The 26,675-nt window shown below is 39.9% G+C and overlaps 1 protein-coding gene across 2 annotated transcripts; it reads left to right on the forward strand.

The window, feature by feature from the left end:
- The first annotated feature begins 17,645 nt into the window (after window positions 1-17,645).
- GKN1 (gastrokine 1) lies at window positions 17,646-26,675 on the forward strand. Of its 2 annotated transcripts, XM_004449210.5 has the most exons (8): window positions 17,646-17,762; window positions 17,893-18,003; window positions 21,264-21,636; window positions 23,315-23,368; window positions 23,457-23,594; window positions 24,542-24,652; window positions 25,652-25,799; window positions 26,491-26,675. In XM_004449210.5, the coding sequence occupies exons 3-8, from the start codon at window positions 21,625-21,627 to the stop codon at window positions 26,583-26,585; spliced, it is 558 nt and encodes a 185-aa protein (XP_004449267.1). In that variant the 5' UTR covers window positions 17,646-17,762; window positions 17,893-18,003; window positions 21,264-21,624; the 3' UTR covers window positions 26,586-26,675. The 2 variants fall into 2 exon arrangements, with proteins under 2 accessions (XP_004449267.1, XP_058133990.1); XM_058278007.2 differs by lacking the exons at window positions 17,646-17,762; window positions 17,893-18,003 and having other exon boundaries at window positions 20,929-21,636.

Genomic DNA, 26,675 nt, shown 5'->3' on the forward strand with positions numbered 1-26,675 from the left:
GGTTCGTAAGTTCACAACTTTTAGTGTATATTTATTGTTTGTGTATGTTCGTGTATGAATGATATACTTCAATAAAATTTTAAAGTGCAAAAAATTAGACTTCTCTATATGGGTTTTGTATTGTTTATGCAACTTTCCTGTAAGTTCAAAATTATTTCAAAATAAGCTGGGGGGAAAAAAGGCATGTGGGCAATTTGGGGGTTTCTTATTTTCTTGGAGTTCCCCTACCTTGGGTGCTCAGCTGGGGGAGATGTAAAATGTGCAGCTCTAGCAAATCTCTCTGAGACAGAGCAGCAGAAGGGATTACAGTTTTGTAGTTCATATCTGGCTCTGAAGACCCAAAAAGGCAAGCCAGTACCCAGGCCATGGACATGAGGACAGACAACGGTGTTATACCTACCCTCTACTTTTTCCTCCTCCCGTTTCCATGAGTCTTTAGATCTAATGATGAGAATATTTATTATTTATGGAGCACTTAGTATGGTCCAGCACTTTCTAAGCATTTTGCATATATTGACCCATTTGACCCTTGTAACAACTCTATAAATTACCATTCTATCCTTGTTCTGTTATACAGATAGGAAAACTCAGGTATAGGGAGGTTAAGTAAACTCCCCAAGCTTACACAAATTCTAAGGGCAAGAGTTGGGATTTGAGCCCAGTCTGACCCAGGGGCCACACTCTTAATTAAAAGTATCATACTCCCTCTCTGATTAGTCATTGAATAAGTGTCACTGACCTTTCTTGCTGAGATAGGGGCAATGGCATGGAGACTTCTGCTTTTGGAATATTCCTTGACCAAAAGACAGACTTGGAAATAGTGAGACCTACCCACAATTCAAGGTCCTATGTCTTAACTAGAGGCAGAGATAAGACTATCCCCCAGGTTGCTGACTCTCAGTCCAATGTCCTTTAGTTGGTAAAGCACTGAAACTTTTGAAATAACATCAACATTTATTTATCCACTCCACTAGTTATGGGCCCTTGCTTTGCTGATTCAAACAGAGCTTGTTTTATTCATGTTCTACAATGCTCCTTGGGTGACAGGGGATGTGTAGCTTCAACCATTGTAGATACTTCTGAATTGCTTCCCAAAGGTGTTGAACCATTTTACATTTGCCCTGGCAATGTAAACTGTTCCAGTCCTACGACATCTTGCCAACACTTGGTTTGGCCAGACTTTCAAATTTTTGTCAATACAATGGGCATAAAATGATACATTGTTGTGCTAGTAATTTGTACCCTGATGACTACTGAAATTAACTTTGACCATTCAATTTTCCTCCTTTATAATTGGCTGATTCATATTATTTGCCCATTTTTCTAACTTGTGTGCATGGTTTTTATTGATACGTAGGATTTCTTTTTCTATTCTGAAGAATTCTTGAACTGGTAATCTTTTCCCTAGTCTACTTCTTATCATTTAAACTTGTTTATGGTGTTTTTTGCTATATGGAAGTTTTACATTTTAAGGTTTTCAAAATAAGCAATCCTTTCTTTTATAATTTGTGCTTTTTAGTCTTGCTTAAGAAATCTGTCCAAGGTTTTATTTATTTTTCTGTGTTTTCTAAAGTCTTGCTTTTCACATGTAATTTTACTTTAATTTAATTTTAAGTATGGTAATTTTATGTATGGTTGAGATCCATTTTTCTCTTATTTAGGTTATCCTGTTCTAGGATCTATTAATGAAGCCTTTTCCTACTAATTTATAATTTCATGCAGTTTCCATTTATGCGTTGTCTGCTTCTTGTCTCTCTTCCACTGATCTGTTTCTATCCAACTGGCAAATCACAGTCTTAATTTCACTGTTTTTATAACTAAATGTTGATATCCAGTGGAGCAAATCCTCCCACCTTGTTATTCTTTAAAATTGCCTTGGTTTTTCTTGTAGGCTGTCCATTTCACTGATTTCTACTCTTATCATTAGTTCCTTCCTCCCACTTTTTCCACATTATATCTGTCGTTATTTTTCTAATGATCTGAATGCTTCACTCATTTATGTTTAATCTTCCTTGTTTTTTAAGGAAAGTATTTAAAATATATATTTACTTCCAAGTACATTTTATTTTGCATCGCAAATATTTTGATCAGTTCTAAATATTTCTTAATTTCCACTCTCATTTTCTCTTTAATGCATAATTGTTAAAGTAAATATTTTCAGTTTCCATAGTAATGTTTTTCTTCTCTCCCTCCTTTCTCTCACTTTCTAATCTTTTACTACCATTTTATTGTTGATTTCTAATTTAGTTGTGTAAATGTAAGATGGCATAATCTGCAAGATAGCAAATTTCTGAAATTTATTGCAGCTTCCTTTACACAGTCAATTTTTTAAGAGTTCTATATATGTTTGAGATAATTGTACATTCTCTACCTGATGACTGCATGTTTTTATGGCTATTTCTAGTAGCACAAGTGTGTTAGCTTTGTTTTTCAAATAGACTACATCATTCCTACTTTTCAATCTTCCTGGTCTAAGTAATTCTACTAGAGGTATACTAAAAGTTTACCATTGTGTATTTCTCTGTTTCTACTTTGTGAGTTGTTGCTAATACAGATCATAGCAATGCAATTTGGAGGACGCAAATTTATGATTCATGTATGATCCTGGAGGATTGTGTGACAGGAAAGTCAATGAACCCAAGGATTACTAGTCAGTCAGAATGCTATGGACCCCATGAGGAAGCAAGCTTTCTAGACTCTGACACCATAAACCAAAAATTCCCATTGTTTAAGTCAACTCATTGAGTGGTATTTGTCATAGCAGCTGGGAAACTAAGCTATTAGGAAACTTTCTTTACATAAGTTTAGAACCATTTTAATTAACCATTACCTTTTAAAATACAGACCCTAAATCTACTTTTACAATCTCTCTCTCTCTCCACCCCCCTACTCTGTCCCTCTCCCTCTCCTTTTCCTCTTCTCTTTACTTCTGCATCTTTTTTATTTCTCAGGCGTTTATATCTGGATATACTATAATAATCAAGCTCAACATATCTAAAATAACAATTTTTGCATTCTTTCCCTAAATTAGCTCTTCTGATCATTGTTTCTATTGACAGTTTCTCCAGACCCTGTGTGTCATCTTAAAGTCATTATTGATTCTTCTTCCACTGTTTGTCTGTAATGCCGCTCCCATTTATATCTTTTGTTCTAATCCATCAGCCCAAACTGCCTTCCTTGCCCTCGCCATAGCACATAATGTCCCTATTGCAAATCCTTTTATTATTCAGAATAATTGACACTAGTTGCAACAACTAAATCACAATGATTTGACAAAATAAACTTCATTTCTCATTCACATAAAGTCCAATGCAGAGGCTGTTCATGGTGGGTGGCTCTTCCTCAAGCAATGATTTGTGGATTCCTGCTTCTTCTTATGTGGCTTCCTAGTGTTCAAAATATATTTCAGGGTTATCCTGGCATCATCCAGATAGAAAATGGAGAGAGACTACATGAAGAAAACATATGTGCTTCTAACTTCTTTGGATGAAAAAAATAGCCACATCTTTTATTGTCCATTGGAAAGGACCAGCCACATGGCCCAACTAGATGTGAGGGAAATGAAACTTAGCAGAATGCCCAAGAACAGGAAGCCAGGCTATGCCAAAAGACCAAAATTATCTTCCTGGCTTCAGGATGCTCATTATTCCATCTTTGACACCACTACTAATTCACGGCCTGAAAGTATCACTTTACCTGCTTTTATCTTCTGCTCAAAGACTTTTAAAAATTCCCCATCAACCTATAGGACAATTTTAAAACTCTTCACTTTGCTTCTAACTCACTGTACAGTTTTGTTACAAACCAACTTCCCCAAATGGTATGAGAGAAGGGAATGTTTCAACTGATGGAAAGAAATGGTCATAAAAGTAGAAAGTTTCAATGCAGTCAAATATCACTCTCCTGATATTCCTTTGCCTCTCAACTTTTTATCACATTTTCCCTCCATTACCTTTTTTCTTTTTTACTTTTTTGCTACTCTCTTCCTCCACTTCCCTGTACTCCCTCATTTACTTTTTCCCTCCATTCTTAATGACTGCCTACCACATAAAATATTTTTGGAAAATATTCCAAAAGGGATTGAAGAATGAGCAAGACAATTAGTTTTTAGTCTCAGAGAGTTTGTTATCCAGCAGAAAACATGAAAAAAACAAAAGTTAAAATATAGCAAATGTTAAACCATCAGAAGAGAGGCACAAATAGAATGATTCAATAATCCAAAATAAAAATTATAATATCTGTCAAAGATAAACAAAAATGTGTTTCTTTTCCATTGTTCTATGTATTATTTAAATGATCAATTCTTTCCTTAATAACCTTAAATTCTGTCTTTGAATTACGTCAACTATGCAGTGATTCACATATTTAGGTCATGACACAGTTCTCTCCTGCTCTCCAACGCTCCCAAAATTCCACTTTGGTATGGTGCTATTGGCCCATGAATTCATTGCCATGTCATTTTCTACCATACCATGAGCAACGGTTCAGAAACTGCTTTGGGGGAAAAAAAGAATTTAACACTAAATGTCCCTGGAACTAAGGCTTAATTATTTGGGAAAAGATAATATAGATTCTACCATAAGGAAAATTAATTCCAAATTATTTTTAAAAATATATGCAAACAATGTACATGATGTAAAAGAAGCCTTTAAAATGTAGGGGAAAATAATGTAAACTTTTACTTGGTTTTGGGAATGCATAAACACTTTCTAAGCTTAAAAGCAATTAGAATAAGTCACAAGAAAACTCTGAAAATTCCGAGTGTCCTCAAGGATGCAGAACAACTGGAATAATCATTACCTGCTGGAGGGAATTCAAAATAATGCAACCACTTGGGAAAACAGTTTGACAATTTGTCATAAAGTTAAATGTATTTACTCTGTGGCCTAGCAATCCTACTCATAGGTATTTACCTAAGGGAAACGAAAACACATGCACATCAAAACCTGTATGTGAATATTTATAATAGCTTTATTTGTTATCATTGAAAACTAAAAACAACCACAATGCCTTTCAACTGGTTAGCCAATAGATTAAAATGTAGTATATTTATAGAGTAGAAAACAATTTAGCAGTAAAAAAGAGTGACCTACTGATATGAAACAACACAGATAAATCTCGAATGTATTATGTTGGGTGAAAGCAGCCAGAATCAAAAGGCTACATGCTACCTGATTCCATTTACATTACAGCTTGGTAAGACAAGTCTAAAGGGACAAGAAAGAGACCAGTAGTTGGCAGGTGCTGGGACAGGATTGCCTGAAGAAGTCAGGTGCTTTGGGGACAACAGCAAGGTCCTGTATTGATTGTGCTGGTGGCTTCATGCCTGCATGTGTTTGTCAAAGCTCATAGAACTATACTTTCAAAAAGACAAACTGTACAGCTTATAAATTATATTTCAATAGAAAATAAACATGACTAGGAAAAAAATTAGGTATTAAAAATAAGAGAAATTTAAAAGAAAGTTGAAAACTTAGGGATATATTTTCAATATAGATGGGAGACAAATGGTAATAGCTTCAGTTTATAAAATTTTCTACAAATCCACTGGGAAAAAAATGAACATGTATAATTTTTTTTTAGTGGTCAAAGGCCCTGATTAAAAGGAGCAATAAGAGGAGATGATTAAGAGTTGATGCTCCTGAAAAATCCTGCCTGTATTTGAATTTCAGGTTTTCTAATGACCCACTGTGGGACTTTTCACAAGTTATTTAACCTCTTGTGCCTCAATATCCTCATCTGTAAAGAAAGGGTAATAAATTGTCTCCTTGCATTTTGAAAGGTAAACTAGATCATACATGTAAAGCACTTAGAACAGTTGCTGACACAGAGCACATGCTCCATAAATGTTATTTAATGTTTTGTCCCTATATACTATAAACAAAACACGTTCAATCTCATTGGTTATTAAGAATTGCAAATTATTACAGTAAGAAGGTACACTTCTTCATTTTGGAAAACTGTGTTAAGGTTCCCATGGCTGATATAACAAATCACCTCAAACACCTGGCTTCAAGCAATGCGCATTTAGTTTCCTAAATTTCTGGAGGTGAGAAGTCTGCAATCAGTTTTACTAGGCTACGGTCAAGGTGTTGGCAGGGCTGCATTCCCTTCAGAGACTCCAGGGGAAAATCCATTTCCTGGCCTTTTCTGTCATCTGGAGCTGGATTTCTTGCATTCATTGGCCTATGGCCCCTTCCACCATTTTCAAAGCTGGAAGTTAGAATCTTCCAACCTTTCCATCATCACATCATCACATCACCTTCTTCCTCTTCTGAGTGTGGTCAAATATCTCTCTTTGCCTCCCTCTTACAAGGACACTTTTTGTGACATTAGAAACCCACCCAGCTAATCCAGTATAATCTCCCCCTCTCAAGATCCTTAATATAATCACATTTACAAAGTCCATTTTGTCATATAAAGTAGCATGCATAGGTTTCAGAGATTAGAACCTATATATCTTTGGGGGGCATTAGTCAGCTCACCAACAAACATAAAGTATAAAAAGAATTGTCTTATCCTGTTGATGGGAGCACAGATTGGATTAAAAATACTTGCCATGGCCTACTAGGTAGACTGGGGGGAGTGTAAACTACAATGTAAACCATTATCCATGTGGTGCAGCAGTGTTCCAAAATGTATTCACCAAATGCTATGAATGTCCCACGACGATGAAAGAGGTTGTTGATGTGGGAGGATTGGGGTGAGGGGGGTGGGGAGTATATGGGGACCTCTTACATTTTTTTAACATAACATTTAAATAAAAATAGAGAAAAAAAATACTTTCAGTGTAAATATGTAAAGAACTATAGCAATGTTTATTCTCTTAACCTAGTAGTTCTAATTTTATAAATGAATAAAAAATTCATGAAAAGCAATTGATACTTAGCAATAAATAATACTAAGATGTTCAGGGTAGTATAATTTATAATAGAATGGGAAGCAGCATAAATGTTTACAAAAATGCTGCAGTCATTAAAAGTTCTGTTTTTGAAGAATAAGAATATTAAAATGTACATGACATGATGTTAAGGGAAAATCTATAATACTATGCATAAGGTATGGTTTCCATTTTATTAAAAATACCTTATACACACATATGTATGCACATACTTTTTAAAAAACCAGATTTTAAAGAAATAGCAATTTACAGGTTCAGCTCCCACATGTAACTCCTATCCTCCCAACAAGAAAAAAAGCTAAGCAAACTGAAAATCAACTAATTTTCTCAAATCCATCAGAGAACTGAAGTTGCAGGACGAACCCCCACCCCAAAATCTGAAGAGATAGGTGAAGACAAAGATTCAGAGCTGAGATCTGTTTACCTAGAGCAGAAGCTCTAGGAGACATAAACTGGTAGGAATATTTAAGTGGTAATTTTAACATATTGCTGGAGAATGAGCGTGGACTGAAAAGGCTATATACTGTATGATTCCAGCTATGTGACATTCTGGAAAGGGTAAAACTATAGAGACAGTAAAAAGACCAGCGATTGCCAAAGATTTGGGGAGGGAAGGAAAGAACAAACAGGTGCAGCACGGGACACGTTAGGGCAGTGAAGCTATTCTGGATGATATTGAAATGGTGGATACATGACATTACACACTTGTCCAAGACACACAGAACTGTAAAACACAGAGAATGAGCTCTAATGTAAGTAGTTAATGATAATGTATCAATATTGATTCATTAATTGAAACAAATGCACCACATAAGGAATGCAAAATGCTAATATGAGAAACTTGAGGGCAGAGAGGAGCATACTGGCACTCTCTGTACCTTCTGTGCAATTGTTCTATAAACCTAAAACTGCGCTAAAGGTAGTCTATTAGAAAAAAACACTTTAACAAAAATGGAGAATGCCTTTGATGGGATCATCAGTAGACTGGATATGAAAAAATCAGTGAACTTGAAGCTATGTCAACAGAAGCTTTCTAAACTGAAATACAAAGAGAAAAAAAAGAAGAAGAAGAAGAAAAAAAAAAAACAGAATCAGAGTATACAAGAACTATGGAGCAATTTCAAAAGATGCTACAGATGTGTAATTATAACCAAAAAGAGAAGAAATAGAGAGAATGGAGTGGAAGAAATACTTTTGGTTGAGAACTTTCCAAAATTAATGATAGACACCAAACCACAGACTCAGGGAGCTGAGAAAACACCAAAAAGGGTAAATACCAAAAAATCTACACCTAGGCATATTGTGGTCAAACATCAGAAAACAAAATACAGAAAGAAAATCTTTTAAAAAGCCAGAGGTTTAAAAAAAAAATACACCTTACTTATAGAGGAAAAAGGAGAACAATAACAATGATCATCTTATTAGAAATCATGCAAGCAAGCAGAAGGAAAAAAAAAAGTGGAGTGAGATAGGGTTAAAAAGAAAAACATCAACAACTTATAATTCTGTAGGATTCTATTTTATAAGGAGAAGGAGAATTATATATAGGCCAGAAATTCAGATCTACATAAAGAAAGGAAATGCACTGGTGAAAGAATAGATGAAGGTAAAATAAAATTTTTAGCTTTCATATTCTTAATTGATCTAATATACACCTTGCTGTTCAAAGTAATAATAGTAACAATGCATTGGAATGTAGCATATGAATAAATGAAATTAATGATAGCAGTGATCTACGAACTGAGAGGGAGGAACTGGGAATATTCTAAGGTGCCTGCACTACCTGTGAAGCAGTGTAGTGTTATTTGAAATGTGTTTTGCTAACTCGAGAGAAACTACTGACAACATAGAAAACAGCTACTCATGTGAACGGTCTAAACATACTAATTAGAAGACAGAGATTGTAAGAGTAGATTAAAAAAACCTGACTATATGTTGTCTACAAGAACCCATTTCAAACTCAATGACACAGACAGATTAAGAGTGAAACGGTGGAGAAATATATACTATGGTAAAATAAAGTTGGAATACCTGTATTAATTTCACACAAAGCAACTTCAGAATAAGATAAGAGAGTCATCACGTAATGATAAAGGAGTCAATTCTCCAAAAAAATATAACAATCCTTAACATGTATGTGCTCATATCAGTCAGGGTTCTCTAGAAAAAAAAATCAATAGGATAAGCATATATATATATGTATGTATATGTTTATTATATACGTAGTTATATGTATATATATAAGACATATATATTAAGAAACTTATTTTAAGGAACTACTTTTTGTGATTTTGGAGGCTGTAAAGTCTGAAATCTGTAGGACACTTTAACAGGCTGGAAACTCAGGCAAGAGTTGATAATGTAGTCTTGAGACAGAATTTCTTCTTTTCTAGGAAACCTCAGTTTTGCTTCTGAAGCCTCCTACTGATTGGGTGAAGCCCAAGCACATTATAAAGGATGATCTACACTGCTTGCCAACCTTGGGTAAAGTTCCCTTCTTTCCCTGATATCCTGTTATTTAAATACTATGTTGTATCATAAGGGGATAAGAGAGGGAAGAAAACAAAGATATTTACTTAATATATGTATATATTATAAATTTATATTTTTATTTATATATACACACATATGTAAATTAATAGCAAAATATGGAAGAAATACTTATAATAATTATTCATTTCTGCAACTGGTCACATGGTCACAACTGGTATTTATAATTACCTTATTTCACCATTCATATTCCCTTTGCCCTCAACAAACACCACAGCTACAACTAGTCTGATAGGGTGACCCAAATTATTCCTGAAGATGTGGGCCATTAATAGTCCTGCCTGAGTTGGGTTATCATAGTTTCCTACTGTCTTTAATTCCAGGGCATGTTAGTACTAAGAGATACCCTAAGGGATCTCCTGTATTCCAGACACCCTCTTGCTTACCTTCATTATGCAGTAGCAGCCCAATTACCCCCTGGTTGTCAGGATCAACCACCCAGGTCAATACAGTACTGCCTTCTTTGTCTGTTGATTCACAGGCATGAGGAGTCCCAACTGACCGGGTGACAGGCTTCACTTCAGTTGAATGGAAGCATTGTTGTGTCTCCTCAAGAAAGCACTCTTCCATTTGGAAGTAAGAACTCTAGTCCAGCAGAGCATTAAGTTCACAGAGACAGAGAGCTGCCATAAGTAATCCCTAGTGGGAGGATTTCCATTGACCACTGTGCTTCAGGGGTATCCCAGAGAGGGGCTGTACTGCTGCAGAGGTCCACTTTTAGGTGGTACTTGCATACAGCACAGAATCATCTGAAAACTGAGCCTGAGTTTTCTCTTCCTCGGTCAACTGGTGCAGGCTGGTGGAGAGAAGGTAATGTAACAGGAGTGGGGCCTATTATCTGAGCCACTTCCTCAGGTAACTTACTTGTGCCATTAAGGTCCACTCAAGCCTGGTCTCGTATATACCACTGCACTGCCATTTGATGATGTAGTGTTGCTGTGAACACCCAGCTTTATGGCTTGGTGGGTCAGACAACACCCCAGGTCATGATGTGCAGCTCAGGTCTCATGATAATTTGGTGTGAATTTGCTTAAGCAATGAAACTACATCTGGAAAAGCAACTGTAATTGCATCCGTCAAGTCACCGTTGTTGCCACTATTCTGTAATCTTTTCAGGAATCCAATATTGCTTTTGATTTACTGTTTTGCTAGGTAGAGGCAGTTCTAGTGGCTTCCACTTGGCCTCTCCTATCATAATTGCCCTCACTCCACAAGGCAGGGAAGCAATGTAGGCATTCTGCCAGAGCAGAGTATGTCTACTCCAATTACACATTCTGGAACTGGGGAAATAACAAGTGGATGTGTTCAGGGACCCACTGGACCCACTGTGAGATTGGCCTGAGCAAAAACTCCATTGATCACCTGGCTTTTATAAGCTCCTACCCTCGTGGAGCATAATGACATTAGTATCAGTTCAGAGCCAGTGTCTAGTAATCCCCCAAAAGTCTGATTACTTCCTTTTGCCAAATGCATTGTCATTCTGGTAAAAGGTCATAGGTCCCTTTAGGGAAGTCTGGGAGAAAGATTAATAGTATAAATTTTGGAAATGTATCAGGGTCATTATTCAAGGGGATCTGGTCTTCTCATTATTCAAGGGGATCTGGGTCTGTAAACTCTCTCAAGGCTGCAAATTGATTAAGGGACTGTGATTCTGTTTTGATGATTCAAGTTAGATTTCTCTTCACTTAACTTAGAACACTTAACGTTTATAGAGATCAAGTAAGAATTTAGTTGAGTGTCTCTTCTAGGGATATTATTTGGATCAACCATCCTATGCTATAGATCTGTATTCTCTGACTGTTCCACCAATTAACCTGTCCCCCATCTCTCTCCTTTTTCTTGGGTCTCCTTATTCCTCAAAATACAATATTTAAATTGGGCCAATTATTAACCCTACAATGGCCTAGAAGTGTTCAAGTGAAAGGGAGAATTGCACTTATCTCATTTTAAATCAAAAGCTAGAAATGATTAAGCTTAGTGAGGAAGGCATGTCGAAGGCTGAGACAGACCAAAAGCCAAGACTCTTATACCAAACAGTTAGCTAAGGTGTGAATGCAAAGGAAAAATTCTTCAAGGAAACTAGAAATGCTACTCCAGTGGACACACAAATGATAAGAAAGTGAAACAGCCTTACTGCTAATATGAAAAATGTTTTAGTAGTCTTGATAGAAGATCGAAGCAGTCAGAACATTCCCTATGCCAAAGTCTAATCCAGAGCAAGACTCTACCTCTCTTTAATTCTATGAAGGCTGAGAGAGGTGAGAAAGCTACAGAAGAAAAGTTTGAAGCTAGCGGAGATTAGTACATGAGGTTTTTGGAAATAAGCTGTCTCCATAATATAAAAGTACAAGGTGAAATAGCAAGTATGGATGTAGAAGCTGCAGCAAGTTATCCAGATGATCTAGCTAAGATAATTGATGAAGGTGACTACACTAAACAAGAGAAACTGTCTTCTATTGGAAGGAGATGCCATCTAGGACTTTCATAGCTAGAGAGGAGAACACCTGGCTTCAAAACTTCAAAGGCAAGCTGACTCTTGTTAGGGGCTAATACGGCTGGTGACTTTACGTTGAAGCCAATGCTCATTTACCATTCTGAAAATCCTAAGGCCCTAAAGAATTATGCTAAAGCTACTCTGCCTATATTCTAAGAATGGAATAGCAAATGCTGGATGACAGCACATATGGTTACAACATGATTTACTGAATATTTTAAGCCCACTGTTGAGACCTCCTGCTCAGAAAAAAAGATTCCTTTCAAAATATTACTATTCATTGACAATGCACCTGGTCACCCAAGAGCTCTGATGGAGATGTGCAATGAGATAAATATTGTTTTCATGCCTGTAACACAACATCCATTCTGCAGCCCATGGATCACGAAGTAGTTTTGACCTTTAAGTTTTATTATTTAAGAAATACATTTTGTAAGGTTATAGCTGCCCTAGATCATGATTCCTCTGATAGATTTGGTCAGAGTAAATTGAAAACCTTCTGGATAGGATTCACCATTCTAGATGCCATAAAGATCACTTGTGATTCATGAGAAGAGGTCAAAATATAAACATTAACAGGAGTTTGAAAGAAGTTTATTCCAACCCCCATGGATGATTTTGAGAGGTTCAAGACTTCAGTGGAGGAAGTATAAGTGCAGATGTGTTGGAAATAGCAAGATAACTAAAATTAGAAGTAGAACTTACTAACTGCCACAGTAAGCAAAACCTCAAACAAAAGTGCTCCCAAAGCCTCTAGGGACATCTGGACACTATAGGCAAGGCACACAGCCTTGTGAAATCAATAACCCTTTGGCAGGCCCCATTTGGGAATATGTGATAGTCTATTTCCCCAATATAAACAGAGTTAGACTCATTGTTAACTTTCTTACTCGTGATTCTTGTACCCCTTTTATTTGAACCTGTAATTATCACTATACCTGTTACATATACATCACAGAGACTTAAATTTCCATCTGTTCATATGCTGGTTGGTTGAGCTCTGAAGCCCAGCAGAGTTGTGCCCAACTTCTACTCTCCAGCTCTTCAGACCTGACTAGGACAACTAACAAAAGGATGATGATGGACAGGTCCCATCCCAAAAAACAAGGAGGATCTACAACTGCAAGCAAAACAGTTCCTCCCTTCTTGACCCATAATACCTAAGCCCCCTCTCAATCTGAAGCAGTCATCCCAAATTCTTCAAGACTGAATAATGGACAGACATTAGGGGTGAGTAATCATGATCCAATGCAGATTTACTGTTTTCGTAGTTATTATCATGTGGTAATGGAAGAATTTTTGACATTGATATAGAGACAGTGGTTACCAAAGGTTCAAAGGGGAGGCGGGGGGATGAATAGGTGGAATGTGGCATTTTTAGGGCATTGGAATTGTTTTGTATGATACTACAGTGATGAATATATGATATGAAAAGTTTGTCAAAGCCCATAAAACTATGCAGCACAAAGTGTAAATCATAAACTATAGACCTTGATTAGTAGCAATGTTTCAGTATTGGTTTATCAATTGTAACAAATGTACCACATTAATGTAAAATTGTAATAATAGGGGAAAATGTATGTGGGGTGAAGGGAGGGGTTATATGGGAATACCCTACTCTTTTGATGTAACTTTTCTGTGGTCTAAAACTTCTCTAAAAATAAAGTTTATAATGAATTTTTTTGAAAGAAAGAAGTAGAACCTGAAGATACAACTGAATTGCTCCAATCTCATGATCAAACTTGAGCGGATTAGGAGTTGCTTCTTTTTTTTTTTCCAAAATACATTATTCTTTCTCTTTGTCTTTTATTTATTTATTTAGTTAGTTATTTTTACTTCTCTTCCCTTCTCCCTCCCACCTCCCCCCCATTGTCTGTTCTCTGTGTCCATTCACTGTGTATCCTTCTGTGTCCACTTCCATTCTCATCAGCGGCACCAGGAACCTCTGTCTCTTTTTGTTGCGTCATCTTGCTGCATCAGCTTTCTGTTTCTGTGGCGCCACTCCTGGGCAGGCTGCGCTTTTTTCACACTGAGTGGCTGTCCTTATGGGGCGCACTCCTTGCACGTGAGGCTCCCCTACGCAGGGGACACCCCTGCGTGGCAGGGCACTCCTTGTGCACATCAGTACTGCACGTGGGCCAGCTCACCACATGGGTCAGGAGGCCCTGAGTTTGAACCTTGGACCTCCCATATGGTAGGTAGATGCTCTATTTTGCTTCTTATGAATGAGCAGAGAAATTAGTTTCCTCAGATGGAATCTATTCCTGGTGAAGATGCTGTGAACATCACTGAAAGGACAAAAAAAGATTTAGAATATTACATATAGGGAAGCAGACTTGGCCCAGTGATTAGGGCGTCCGTCTACCACATGGGAGGTCTGCGGTTCAAACTCCGGGCCTCCTTGACCCGTGTGGAGCTGGCCCACGCATAGTGCTGATGTGCGCAAGGAGTGCCCTGCCACGCAGGGGTGTCCCCCGCGTAGGGGAACCCCACGCACAAGGAGTGCGCCCCGTAAGGAGAACCGCCCAATGGGAAAGAAAGTGTAGCCTGCCCAGGAATGGCACCACACACAAGGAGAGCTGACACAATAAGATGACACAACAAAAAGAAACAGATTCTCGTGCTGCTGACAACAACAGACGTGGACAAAGAAGAACACGCAGCAGATGGACACAGAGAGCAGACAACTGGGAGAAGAGAGAAATAAATAAATCTTAAAAAAAAAGAAAAGAATATTACATGTACTTAGTTGATAAAGCAGCAGCAGGGTTTGAGAGGATTGACTCCAATTTGAAAGTAGTTCTACTGTGGGTAACATGCTATCAAACAGACAAATCTTTCGTCAAAGAAAGAATCGACAGATGTGGCAAACTTCACTGTTGTCTTATTCTAGAATTTGCTATTGCCACCCCAGCCTTCAGCAACTACCACCCTGATCAGGCCATTAGCATGGAGGCCCTTCACCAGCAAAAAGATTACACGCCTGAAGGCTCAGACAGGGCAGAGTTTTGTTTTTGTTTCTGTTTTAGCAACAAAGTATTTTTAAATGAAGGTACCTACATTGTTGTTTAGACATAATGCGACTGCGTGCAGTAGACCAAAGTATAGTATAAACATGGCTTTTATACACACTGGGAAGCCAAAAAATACTTGTGACTCGCTTTATTGCAATATTCACTTCCTTGCAGTGGCTCAGAACCAAACCCACATATCTCTGAAATATGAATTCTGTATTCTTTTATGAAGAAACTGAATCAAATTTAAAGGTGTGTCATTTGCAAAAATAGAGTATGCGATTAACTTTTTAGAGAAACACCCATCACCACCAAATAAAATATTAATTTACTGGGAGGAGTCAAGGCGCTGAGCTCATGTGGGTGTGTGAAAGAGAAAGCACCTTCAGAGTCAGGCATTCAGGGAGGTGCTGAGCTGATTCACACGAGCCCAGGCACCAGACAGAAAAGGAGATTTCAAGGGGCTATTGGTACAGATTAAATCCATGTGAAATCTCAAACTCAGTGTATAGCAAATTGTAGGTGTTTGATAACTGATAAATTCCCACTCAATTTTTCTCTGACTAATCATGATTAAATGGGCTCTTTAGTGACTAAAAGTGAATGTGAAACTCTTAAGACTCTTATAAAGGCATCTCCTCACAGCCCCTGGACGCCCGGGCCACTCTGGCTGGCTTCTGCCAGGCCCCCAGGCTGGAGTGGACCGGCTCTTCCTCTCTCCACGTCCAGGCCCCGTGCGTCCCATAGGGCTCAGCCAAAGGCGCATCCTCTGCATGAAGCCTGTGCAATCACTCCAGCCCAGGGAACGTGCACGCCTCTGGATGTTTTGTCTCTACTAGTCATTTGGAAAAAGGAGAAGACCTCTGGGAAAGAGTACAACCTTCAGAATTCCAGGAACCCGTTATTCCATTATTACCTGCCACGTGACCTCAGGCAAGTGGCAAAGCCTCTCAGAACCTCACCTTCTTCATACCCTGCTTTGGTATATCCAAAACGGCATGGTATCCAAAATAGGGTACCACGGATGCCTTTTCTCCCATCAGGCTCAGCTACATAATTTGCAGGCTCCAGTGAAAAAGAAAAACGTGGGATCATTTGTTCAAAAAGCAGAATAACAGCCTTATCCTTTCTTCCATAACCTTTTGCCCGGCGGGGGCAGATCCTCACGCACCCAGGGCCCCTCTCCAGGACTGGGCAGGCAGCGCGCCTCACCCCTGACCCGCGCCTGCACCCAGGACCACCAGCAGAGGGCAGCAGCAGGTGCCGGGTGGAGACCAGGGAGAGAACCCATCCTGAGTTGCTGGGTGAGGAGGTGGCAGAGCAACCAACTCTGAACTGAGCCTCCCAGCTCCTAGCACAGCCTCCATTTTCCCGTCAGACTTCACTTAGAACATGAATTCCAAAAAAATTACTACGAATTTCAAGTTGGTGACTGCCGAGCATGAAACCAAGTGCAGGACTCTGCTCAGCAGGTAGCCCAAATGGCTGACCTGGTAGCATAGCCATGAGGATGGCTCTGCCTCGCACGTGCATGCCGGGATCTTGCAGTGTGAACACTGGTTGTTGACGTCTTTGAATCTTTTGTAGCCCTGGAGCTTAGCTCGAGCATTGCATTTGCTGGAGCCTGGGAAGTTGCTGTTATTATTTTTCAACGTGAGAAAATGGGTCAGTGATCCATTGCTAAACAGTAAATGGAAAAATCTTCCTGGCCTGGAGGAGGGCAGGTGGTTCTTTACTCAAAACCAGGAGGGTCTCTGAAGGAAAGTACAGTCCAGAACAAGTCCCAGTTGATCGGTTCTACTCAGCATTTCTGAGAGAAGCTGGGGGTCCTGGAGGGAGGAGCAGTAATTGAACAAACACGAGGATCAGCACTCCTGGGGCAGCTCTGAGGATCCAGTACCTGTATCCGAGCATGTGTTCTTCCAGACGTGAAAAAAATGACCTATCTGCGAATCTTCTCTATCTGGGATGTAGAGAAGGAAACCAGGACAGATCAGTCACTCTGCAGACGATGCAAGGAATTACGAGCAGCCTGGCTGTGTCTTCCAGTGGCCTTCGGGTAAGTCCTTTCCTTGGGCCCCCTCTGCCAGGAAAGCCACGGAAGGCGGTGTGGCGTGGGGACTGCGGGTCCTCAGGGAGCTGGTCCCAGGGGTGACTGTGAAGCTGAGCAGCTGTGACACTCTGGTCCGAACCATCTGGGATCTGGTTGTCATCTTTAATGTTCAGTCCTTCCCAAGGCTGACTGACGTGGTTGAATAAACGCACCTTAATCCCGAGTGCATTCACCACATTGTGAATTGCTTCAGCAGGAACGCTGAGGAAGGAGCATGTTCTTACTTCTGAATTAACCAAGAGGCGGTTATAAAACAACATTTTGCTATTACTTTGTGATTTCTCTTCCTCCTAAGAGCACATTCTCTCCAAATCCTTTTCAGAATGGAAACGGTAACCAGGCTCGATGGCTCTTCACCACGAGGAAAAATGAAGTTAGTAATCAGCACCCTCTTGATTTCTCCTTTTCTGACATTGTATCTGAATGATGTCATCACTCAGGAGGCAGCCATTTAGTGAGCTTTCTCCAAATCCGGCTTACAACACCCTAACACACAGAACCGCCGATCTCAAGCATCATATATCATGGCTTGGCTCTGAGGGGATCTTCAGCAGCTTTGGCATATACGGCTGGGCCTACGTACACAGGCTGCAGCTGAAAGGCAGCTCATTTGGGAAGGCGATGTTCCTGGAGGAAACAACCGAAGGAGAAGCCCAGTGTAGCCAAAAGAAAGAGCTCCCTCCCCTTGCAGTAAGTTGAAAAGAATTTCTCTCCTATACCAAAACAACTTACTTAATAAGCATGGATTTTATGGAATCAGGCGCTTCTCGGCAATAATTACAAAGCTTTCGTCCGCACTTTCCTGTTGCCATGTTTTTAGAGTTGTCATTCTGGGCCACAGCTACATGTGGAGTGTTTGGTAGGAGCACACCATCGCCCGGGACCTGGGGCAGTCACCACGAGGACCACGGGAACTCTCCATCACAAGCTGGTAAGCCAAGACCACGGAAGGCGCAGAAGCTTCCCCAGCGGTGAAGTGTGTTCAGGCCTCGCCGTGAACCACCTGACTCAGGGTCGTTGCCAGAATCTCCCCCTGGCAGGCAGGTTGTTGAGGGAAACAACTCAAAAGGCGAGGATGCCTGGGACAGAATCTCTGCCTTAAGAGGTCTCCACTCTCACGCAAATAAATTAGAGTTTGAGACCAAATGGACTAAAGGCCAGCTGAAAACAGAAAATGGGGCAAGAATTAAAGGGAAGATGAGATCACTAAGGGCTCCATCCAGGTTGCTAACTGCTAGGTCAACCCATGAACATGTCTAGAGAGGAGAGGAAATCTTGAATAAGGGTATTTAATAACGAGAAACTCCTCTGTATGCTACCATTCCCTTCCATGCAGACAAAAAGAAAGAAAATGAAAAGTCTTTCTGTGGGAAATCTCTACAAGTGCCCCCAAGTGCGCAGTATTAGCTTATTGTACACGCATGGAAGGTATCTCGAGTTGGGCTGCACAAAGGGAGTTTCCACAGAGCTGGCCTTGAGAGGGTGGAGTGCAGTGGAGCCCTGGGTGTGTGTGGACTGCAAGATAAAACTCTCGGCAGGACCTCACCTAGCCCTCTGGTAGGGCAGGCCCTGTTTACTCCCAGGGGTTTGCCCCACACCTGCCCTCGAGGACTGGGGCTGCACTTCCCTGGTGCTCCCTCAGTGCGTCACAGCCGACATTGGGCGGTACCACTCCGGCGTGGCACTCCACAGGGGCTTCTCCCTCCAGATCAGCACCAAGATGGAGGAGCCTCGTCCTTCTCTGTGTGGAGGGCAGAGCGGTCATTCCCTGAACTCAACTCTAGACTCTCACAAGTTGAAAAGTCCTAAGGACCTTTTTGCTACCTCTCTCCATGAGAACCATGCTTTGTCTATTTCATGTCCTCCAAAGAGAGGGGGACAGAATGTGTCAATATTTTTGTTACCTCCATAGAACCTAGAAAATGCTAGAAGCATAGGATGCTCAACAGACCTGATATAGGACATGCTTAAGCTGAAGATGAAAAAAAATGCATTACAGTAATTTATTTCTGATTTTGGAGCCATAAAAATAGCATGATTAGGGAAACGGACTTGGCCCAGTGATTAGGGCATCCGTCTACCACATGGGAGGTCCGCAGTTCAAACCCCGGGCCTCCTTGACCCGTGTGGAGCTGGCCCATGGGTAGTACTGATGCGCACAAGGAGTGCCCTGCCACACAGGGGTGTCCCCCACGTAGGGGAGCCCCAAGCGCAAGGAGTGTGTCCCGTAAGAAGAGCAGCCCAGTGTGAAAGAAAGTGCAGCCTGCCCAGAAATGGCGCCGCACACACGGAGAGCTGACGCAACAAGATGATGCAACAAAAAGAAACACAGATTCCCGTGCCACTGACAACAACAGAAGGGGACAAAGAAGACGCAGCAAATAGACACAGACAACCGGGGTGGGCAGGAAAGGGAGAGAAATAAATAAATCTTAAAAAAAAAAAAAAGAATGGATTTGAAAGGAATGAAGGAACACATTAAAAACACAAACACAATCTTATTACAACTATATTAAGCCATCTACACTGATTTTTTTTTAAGATTTATTTATTTTTAAAATTTATTTCTCTCCCCCCCCACCCAGTTGTCTGCTTTCTGTGTCCATTCACTGTGTGAACTTCTGTGTCCGTTTGCATTCTTGTCAGCGGTACCCCGAATCTCTGTCTCACTTTGTTGCGCCGTCTTGCTGCAACAGCTCTGTGCGGCGCCACTCCCGGGCAGGCTGCTCTCCATCTGCGCTGGGCGGCTCTCTTTACGGGGCGCACTGCTTGTGTGTGGGGCTCCTCTACATGGGGACTCCCCTGCGTGGCACAGCACTCCTTGTGTGCATCGGCACTGTGCGTGCGTCAGTTCATCACACGGTTCAGGGGCCCTGGGCTGGAACCTTGGACCTCCTGTGTGGTAGGCAGACGCCCTATCCGTTGGGCCAAATCCGCTTCCCTACACCGACATTTTAAAAGAGATGTCACTGGCATGTGAAGTTCCATTACCATGTAATCACTTCTCATGGTTGCAACCGCCTTACAGAACAGTCATGGGCTCAAGAGGTTTACCAAAGGAGATATTTGTAGGTCAGTGATTAACGAAATGCGTTTCCCTCTTTAGCAAATCAAACATTACCAAACTCAGTTTCTAGGAAATAGCAAGGAAAAAAGAATGAAAACTTTAATTCACCTCCAAAACGTTTTTGAGCATTTAGCTATTTGCCCAAATGACAGTTTCTAATCTCTGTTTCTGATGAAAACATGGGTTTTAAAATATATACACATAATACATATACATTGTAATTTATACATTATACATAATAACGTATTAAATTATACATAATTTCTGAACATTAAATTTTCTAGAAGCAAACAGAGGAGATTTATATTATAGCTCCAGGAATAAAGAAGGAAAATACCATGTAGGAGAGGAGGAAGGTACAATGGAGGCAGTGGTATTTGAGCTGGGCCTTGAAAAATGATTGGCATCTTACCAACTGGAGAAAGGCAAGAGGTGATACTCCATCACTCCAGGGTGAGAGCATGGCATTTATCAAGGCATGGAAAGTCTTGAATATTCCAGAAATAGTGGGAACTCTGGTGAAGCTGAAACATAGATACATGGCACAGAGTAGCAGAGACAAATGGGGAGGCTTTGGAAACCTTTTAGGGACTGTGGATGCCATTCCAATGAGTTTGAACTTTATCTTGTAGGCTACCAGTGAATGTTTTCAAGCATGGTAGAAGCCTATTTATATATGTGCATGTGTGCTTTAGAAAGACAATCCTTGGGAAAGTGGAGAAAATGCAGTGGAAAGTGAGTGGAGCCCAGAGTGCTAGATTATACCACTGTTGTAAAAATCCAGGTGAGAGAGAAACTGTGGGCATGGCCAGAGTTGAGAGAAATTTAGACATGAAATGATGAGATTCAGTAGCTAGCTGGATGTGGGGGTGAGAAGAAAGTGCTTGAAGGCAGCTCCCAGGTTTCCTAGCCAGGTGTGTGGTGCTGTTATTGAGAGAGCACAGGATTGCTGGACAGGGGAGGTTTAGTGGCCGTAGGTAATAGAACACACTTAGTCTAAGCAGAAGCTGAACTACAGGCTCAGGTAAGGTAAGAAGAGGAAACAATTCCCACATTCTAGGAAGTGCTATCTGGAAGGCCTACTATACACACAGTTTCTCATCTATGGTTTTGTTTGATTTTAGGGATTATTCTTTTGCTGGATCTATAGAATATCGATGCATCAAATACCCACACCCACAGCTTCAACTGGATAAGAAGTTATCATAAATCCGGTTGAGTTTATTGTGATATCCTCAACTTCAACAGATGATGAATCAAATCAGCTCCATGTCAAAATACCTTACTAACCAGGTGGATATCCAAAAAGGCTTCCTGGTACACTGTGTCATGGCACAGATAAGGGAAATGAAGAAAGATAAGTCTTTGACCCTACCTGGTCACACCTAGTTTGAGTAAAGCACGCCAAGTACAAATACAAGAAGGCTTCTCAACTCAAGTCCATGCCTCCCTTCTCTCCTGCTGCATTACTTTGTTGAAGACAAGATGAGGTTCACAGTGAGTAGAATGCTTCTTTGAAATTATGACCGTAGAGTTGGAAACTGTTAACATTCTGAGATAAGGGGATTTGCTTCTTATGACAATATTACTGCAACTGGGAAAACTGTTTTAAAAAATTTCTTTTCCTTTCATGGAATTGTGGTATTTTACAAGCATTTCTAGAGGAGTGATGATTATACTAGAATTAAACAACTGGCTGAGTACCTTTTGCCAGGCTTTCTTTAATATAACTACTTTCCACATCACTTGATTCTGGTCTCAGCGTAGAGGAAGCAGTCCCTGCACCCTAGAAAGTGCCTGATCTTTCCCTGCATTCCTGAAATCCTCTTCTGACCAAACTCTTGAGCATATTCAGGCAAGATAAAAAGCCTATTACCACAGCAGAGAATTTCAGCAATATTCACTGCTGTGAAATGGATCTCCAGGTAAAAAAGACTTGCTTTAGCCCCTGCCCATGGCCATTTTTTCTATAAAAGCATCTGAAGCATGATGTTAGCACAGCGTCTCACCTGAGTTTCAAGATAGAAGATTGAGAGGGTAACAGGTAGACCACAAAATTCTTCCAAAATGACCAGTTACAAATAATGTTGCTCCTAACAGGGTGCAAAAAGGTAAGACTCGTGTTTGAAATAACTAAACACTAGAATATATTATAGCAGACTCTGCTTCCTGGTGGAGTTGCAAATGTAAAAAAGAAAACAAAAAAAACTATAAATAAGCCCTGCTAAAGCAGCATGGTAAAGAAACAACAACAACAAAGAAATAAAGTAACACCTCTAGTCACAGGTCAGAAAATAACCAGTTTCTCTTCTGCCACAAACTAGACATATGACCTTGGCCATGTCACTTAATCTCTGAGCTCAGTTTCCTCATCTGTTAAAGGATTATCATAGAAGATACCTAAAATTTCTTCTGCCTCTGACTTTTAGGAATCTGTAATTTTTACTTCCCTCTTTAGTTATCAATGGGGAAAACTAAACAAAAAAATGACCTCTAATCACTAGGGCAGTTCTCAAGCTATTTTGTCCTAGGCAAACGAAACAATAATAGGTACCCAGAGTGGGGCAATCCACGTAAAGCACTATGTTCTGAAAACCAGTGTCCCATGCCCAGTGACAAATGACCAAGGCAAGTATCCCAGGAAACTGCTATGGACTTCCTTTCTGCTAGCCACGTCTGCGGAATGATGACTTTCAAATATCCTTAGCCTCGTATCATCAGCATCGACACTGCCTACTCAGTCTTTACTTGAAATAAATGAGGATTTTCTGCTATTAGTAGGTCTAGGAAAGGAGCAATGCATTCCCAGATCAAAGAAGAAAATAAATTTAAATCATTTTCAGATGTGATTTTTCGGTGCTTTATAACCATTTTTCATACATTGTAAGCTATTCGTTTTTAAAATTTATGTTTCAATATACTGACATGCAGTTTTTCATAAGACTTAGATAATAAATCTTAAAACTATAAACTACATTAATATCATTACTTATAATTAATCTACAATTCTGCATCATCATTAAACTTTCTCTGGTTTTAAAAATACAAGGTTTTCTGAGAGTCCACTCAAGAGTGGTTAAATTACTAAATATTTTTTAAACGCTTGGATAAAGGAAGAGAGAAGATGAGATCATTTTGCCATGGATCACTAGGCCAATTTTATTTATACTTGCAGATTTTATTTGCTGGACTTCTGGGAATTTTCCTAGCTCCTGCCATTGCTGGTTATGTAAGTCTCATTTTCAAAAGTTTGTTACCCACATGTATTTGCAAGGAGGCATGGTATTAAATCATTCTCAATTTCTTCTGAACCCCAGAATATCAACGTCAATGATGACAATAACGTTGGTGGAAGTGGGCAGCAGTCAGTGAGCGTCAACAATGAGCATGGTGTGGCCAATGTTGACAATAACAATGGATGGGACTCTTGGAACGCCGTCTGGGATTATGGCACTGTAAGTAGCCAACGTGCAGTTTCCAGACTCTAGAAATATTTTTGGGGTTTTCTTAACAAAATAATTTGCATGCTGACCTTAAAAGAAATTAAAATTAAATAATTCTAACTATGCATAAGGATATTGTTAAAAGTAAAAGAGTCCCTTTGGCTCTTTCAAGTTCACGCCCTAAATATAACTGCTGTTTTTAACTTTTGCACAATCAGTTAAAATTCAAACCAATCCACAATTATTAGAATGTACTATGTTCAAGGAATTGTGGGGATATAGTCAAATATGAACATCCGTTGGCCTTGCCTGTGGATATGCTCAATAATGAAAGCCCTACACGATATCACTTCTGCCAAAGCACAGAACATCTCATCTTGTTTTCAATTTCCCTAGGTAAATACAAAAATGAACATGTAACCTCTGACTCAAAAGGCCTGAGGAAATGTAAATGATAATATTAATTGGTATGGAAAGGAAAAAAAAGTTGTCTCAAATTTTGGAAACTTGACTCTGTAATTACCAGCTGTATAATTTTTTAGAAAACTGTACTTTTCAAAAGTCAACTCTTCCTTGTTTCAGTTTTGTCATCTGATTAATTAGAAAATTAATTCCTATTTTACCTCCTTGAGGGATTGTGAGGATGAAAGGAGATTAAAATGTAATAGCCTATTAAAGTTTGTTTCATCAGTGGAGGCACCTGTTGTTTGACTCCTATAATGCTAGAACCTGGAGATAAAGCCATGAGTTAGACTCTCAGTCTCTGGCCTCAGAGAGCTTGCAGTCTGTCTGTACAAATGTTAGCCACCCTATGGTAACAAAACACGATCAGATCCAGGGTTCTTCTACCAGCTCATCATGTTCTTAGAGTTCCATTCTTCTTCTGCTCATAGAAACGATTTCTGATGAGAAATCCTTCTTGGAACATTCACCACACTCCCCACCATCTTTTTTGACAGGGCTACGCTGCAACCAGAGTCTTTGCCAAGAAGTTATGCATTGTGCATAAAATAAACAAGGAGGTCATGCCCTCCATTCAAGCTCTTGATGCGCTAGTCAAGGAAAAGAAGGTAAACAAAAAGTCCTTTTTATTTTTGGTGGGGAGGTTGAATGAAATTTTAAAAAAAAACAGAAAACGAGTAAATAATGAGAAAGTCACAATCACTCCCTTGACCATGCTGTAGTGTGTGGCACAAAAGGGGAAGAGCAACTGGTAATTGTCCAAGGGGAGGTAGCTATTTTTCACATCTGCCTCTACAGTGGCTGAGCAGGACACTAGAGGATCTTGACTGATAGGGAAAGTACTGGTCATGCCAGTGGGAGCCCTCAGCAATTCTCCATGGCCATTTCTCTGCAGGGGTTGGGGTTAGGGTTGCCAGATTTAGCATATAAAATATAGGATGTCCAGGTAAATTTGAATTTCAGATAGACAATAATAATTTTTTAGTATAAGTATGTTCCATGCACTATTTGGGTGAATAAATAGTGAATACTTTTAAAATACAAGTATGTCCTAAATATGGCCCTGTATTTTATATGGAAACCTTACCTGATGTGGATGGGGAAAGGAGAACCATGGCACTTTAAAATATTTGCCTGAGTTCATATTTCTATAACTGAAATGAGTACCTTTCATTGACAAGGTAGAGAATATAAATAAACTGCGTTCTCAGAAGCTGATTATTACAAAGCCCAAGCCAAGAACTCTAAGATGAAATGAGTACCTTTCATTGACAAAGTAGAGAATATAAATAAACTGCATTCTCAGAAGCTGATTATTACAAAGCCCAAGCCAAGAACTCTAAGGTCCAAGTTTCTCAGAAGAACTTTACCCTCAGACTTCCACTTTTATGAAGAGCTGATGTTTTGAACCAGCTAAACCCATGGGGACACTTTGAAACTCTGAGATATGCAGAGTTGGAATTGACTCTCCTTCATCTTGTTTATGGAAAAATAACAGGGGAGCAATACTCATTGGCGGCCTTGTACCTAACTCTCAAATAGACAAACGATGAACTTGGCATTCATTCTTTCTCATCTACCTTTCCACCTGTCTTCTCCACTCCCAGCTTCAGGGTGAAGGGCCAGGGGGACCACCCCCTAAGGACCTGATGTACTCAATCAACCCTGACCAAGTCGATGACCTGAGCAAGTTTGGAAAATCCATTGTTAAAATGTGCAAGGGGGTTCCAACATTCACAGCTGAGGAGCTTCATGGTGAGTAGCATCCCACTGTACTCCAAGTTAGAGCTCTGGGAACTGTCAGACTATTCTTGGGCACATCCATAGAGGGCACCAGTCACATGGGGATAATGATAATGGCTAATCCATAGGTAGCAATTGCGCTGGCCAGGCACTACTCTACATGCTTTAAGCGTGTTAGCTCATTTGCTCCTGACCACAATCTTAGGACACAATATGTTCTATTGTTATCTATTGTTATTCCACTTTACAGATAAAGAAATTGAGGCCCAGAGAGATTAAATAACTTGCCTTAGGTCACACAATCCTTGCCTGGGGCAATCCCAAGCAGTATGGCTCTGGGTCTATGCTATTAACCATGATGGAATATTGCCTTTCAAGGGTGGATCTGGAGTTAACCCAAAGCATTTTAAATAAGGCATGAGCGGTTCAATTGAAGAAGAAAGCCAGGAGACTCTTCTGATTTTCTATAGCTCTAACAATCACTGAATTTCTAGACGTTCAAAAAATAGCTTGCAGAAAGAAAAGTATGAACTTAACAACAGTTTCTAGATCTCTGAATTGATTAATTTTACAAGGTTTCCCCTTTCTGTCTCTTTCTCCTTCTCATTGGGAATTGGTAAACTGCTAGTCTGGAACCTGTGTTATAAGCAAGAGAAAAAGAGGGGTGGCAAAGACATTGATTTTAGCGTCTTCTTTTTATCAGGGGCAAGCCTGTTTTATGACACAGGAAAGTGCTTCGAGGCTAACATACTCTGGATTTTGAATATTTCCTTCTGTGGAGGAACAGTGGCAAACTAAAAAGAAAGAAAACTGCTGTGGATGTAATCATCAGAATATGCTAGGCAGAAGAAGTGGGGTTCTAATGGTTCTTACCATGTCATTCTGAAA

Source organism: Dasypus novemcinctus, chromosome 17 (assembly GCF_030445035.2).
Source record: "Dasypus novemcinctus isolate mDasNov1 chromosome 17, mDasNov1.1.hap2, whole genome shotgun sequence".
In the NCBI taxonomy this organism is placed as follows: Eukaryota; Metazoa; Chordata; class Mammalia; order Cingulata; family Dasypodidae; genus Dasypus; species Dasypus novemcinctus.

Bases quoted from the DNA above. Each gene is read 5' to 3' on its own strand.
- GKN1 (XM_004449210.5), top strand. The intron at 23,595-24,541 runs GTAAGTAGCCAA...CTTTTTTGACAG, and splicing joins CCGTCTGGGATTATGGCACT to GGCTACGCTGCAACCAGAGT. The intron at 24,653-25,651 runs GTAAACAAAAAG...CTCCACTCCCAG, and splicing joins CGCTAGTCAAGGAAAAGAAG to CTTCAGGGTGAAGGGCCAGG.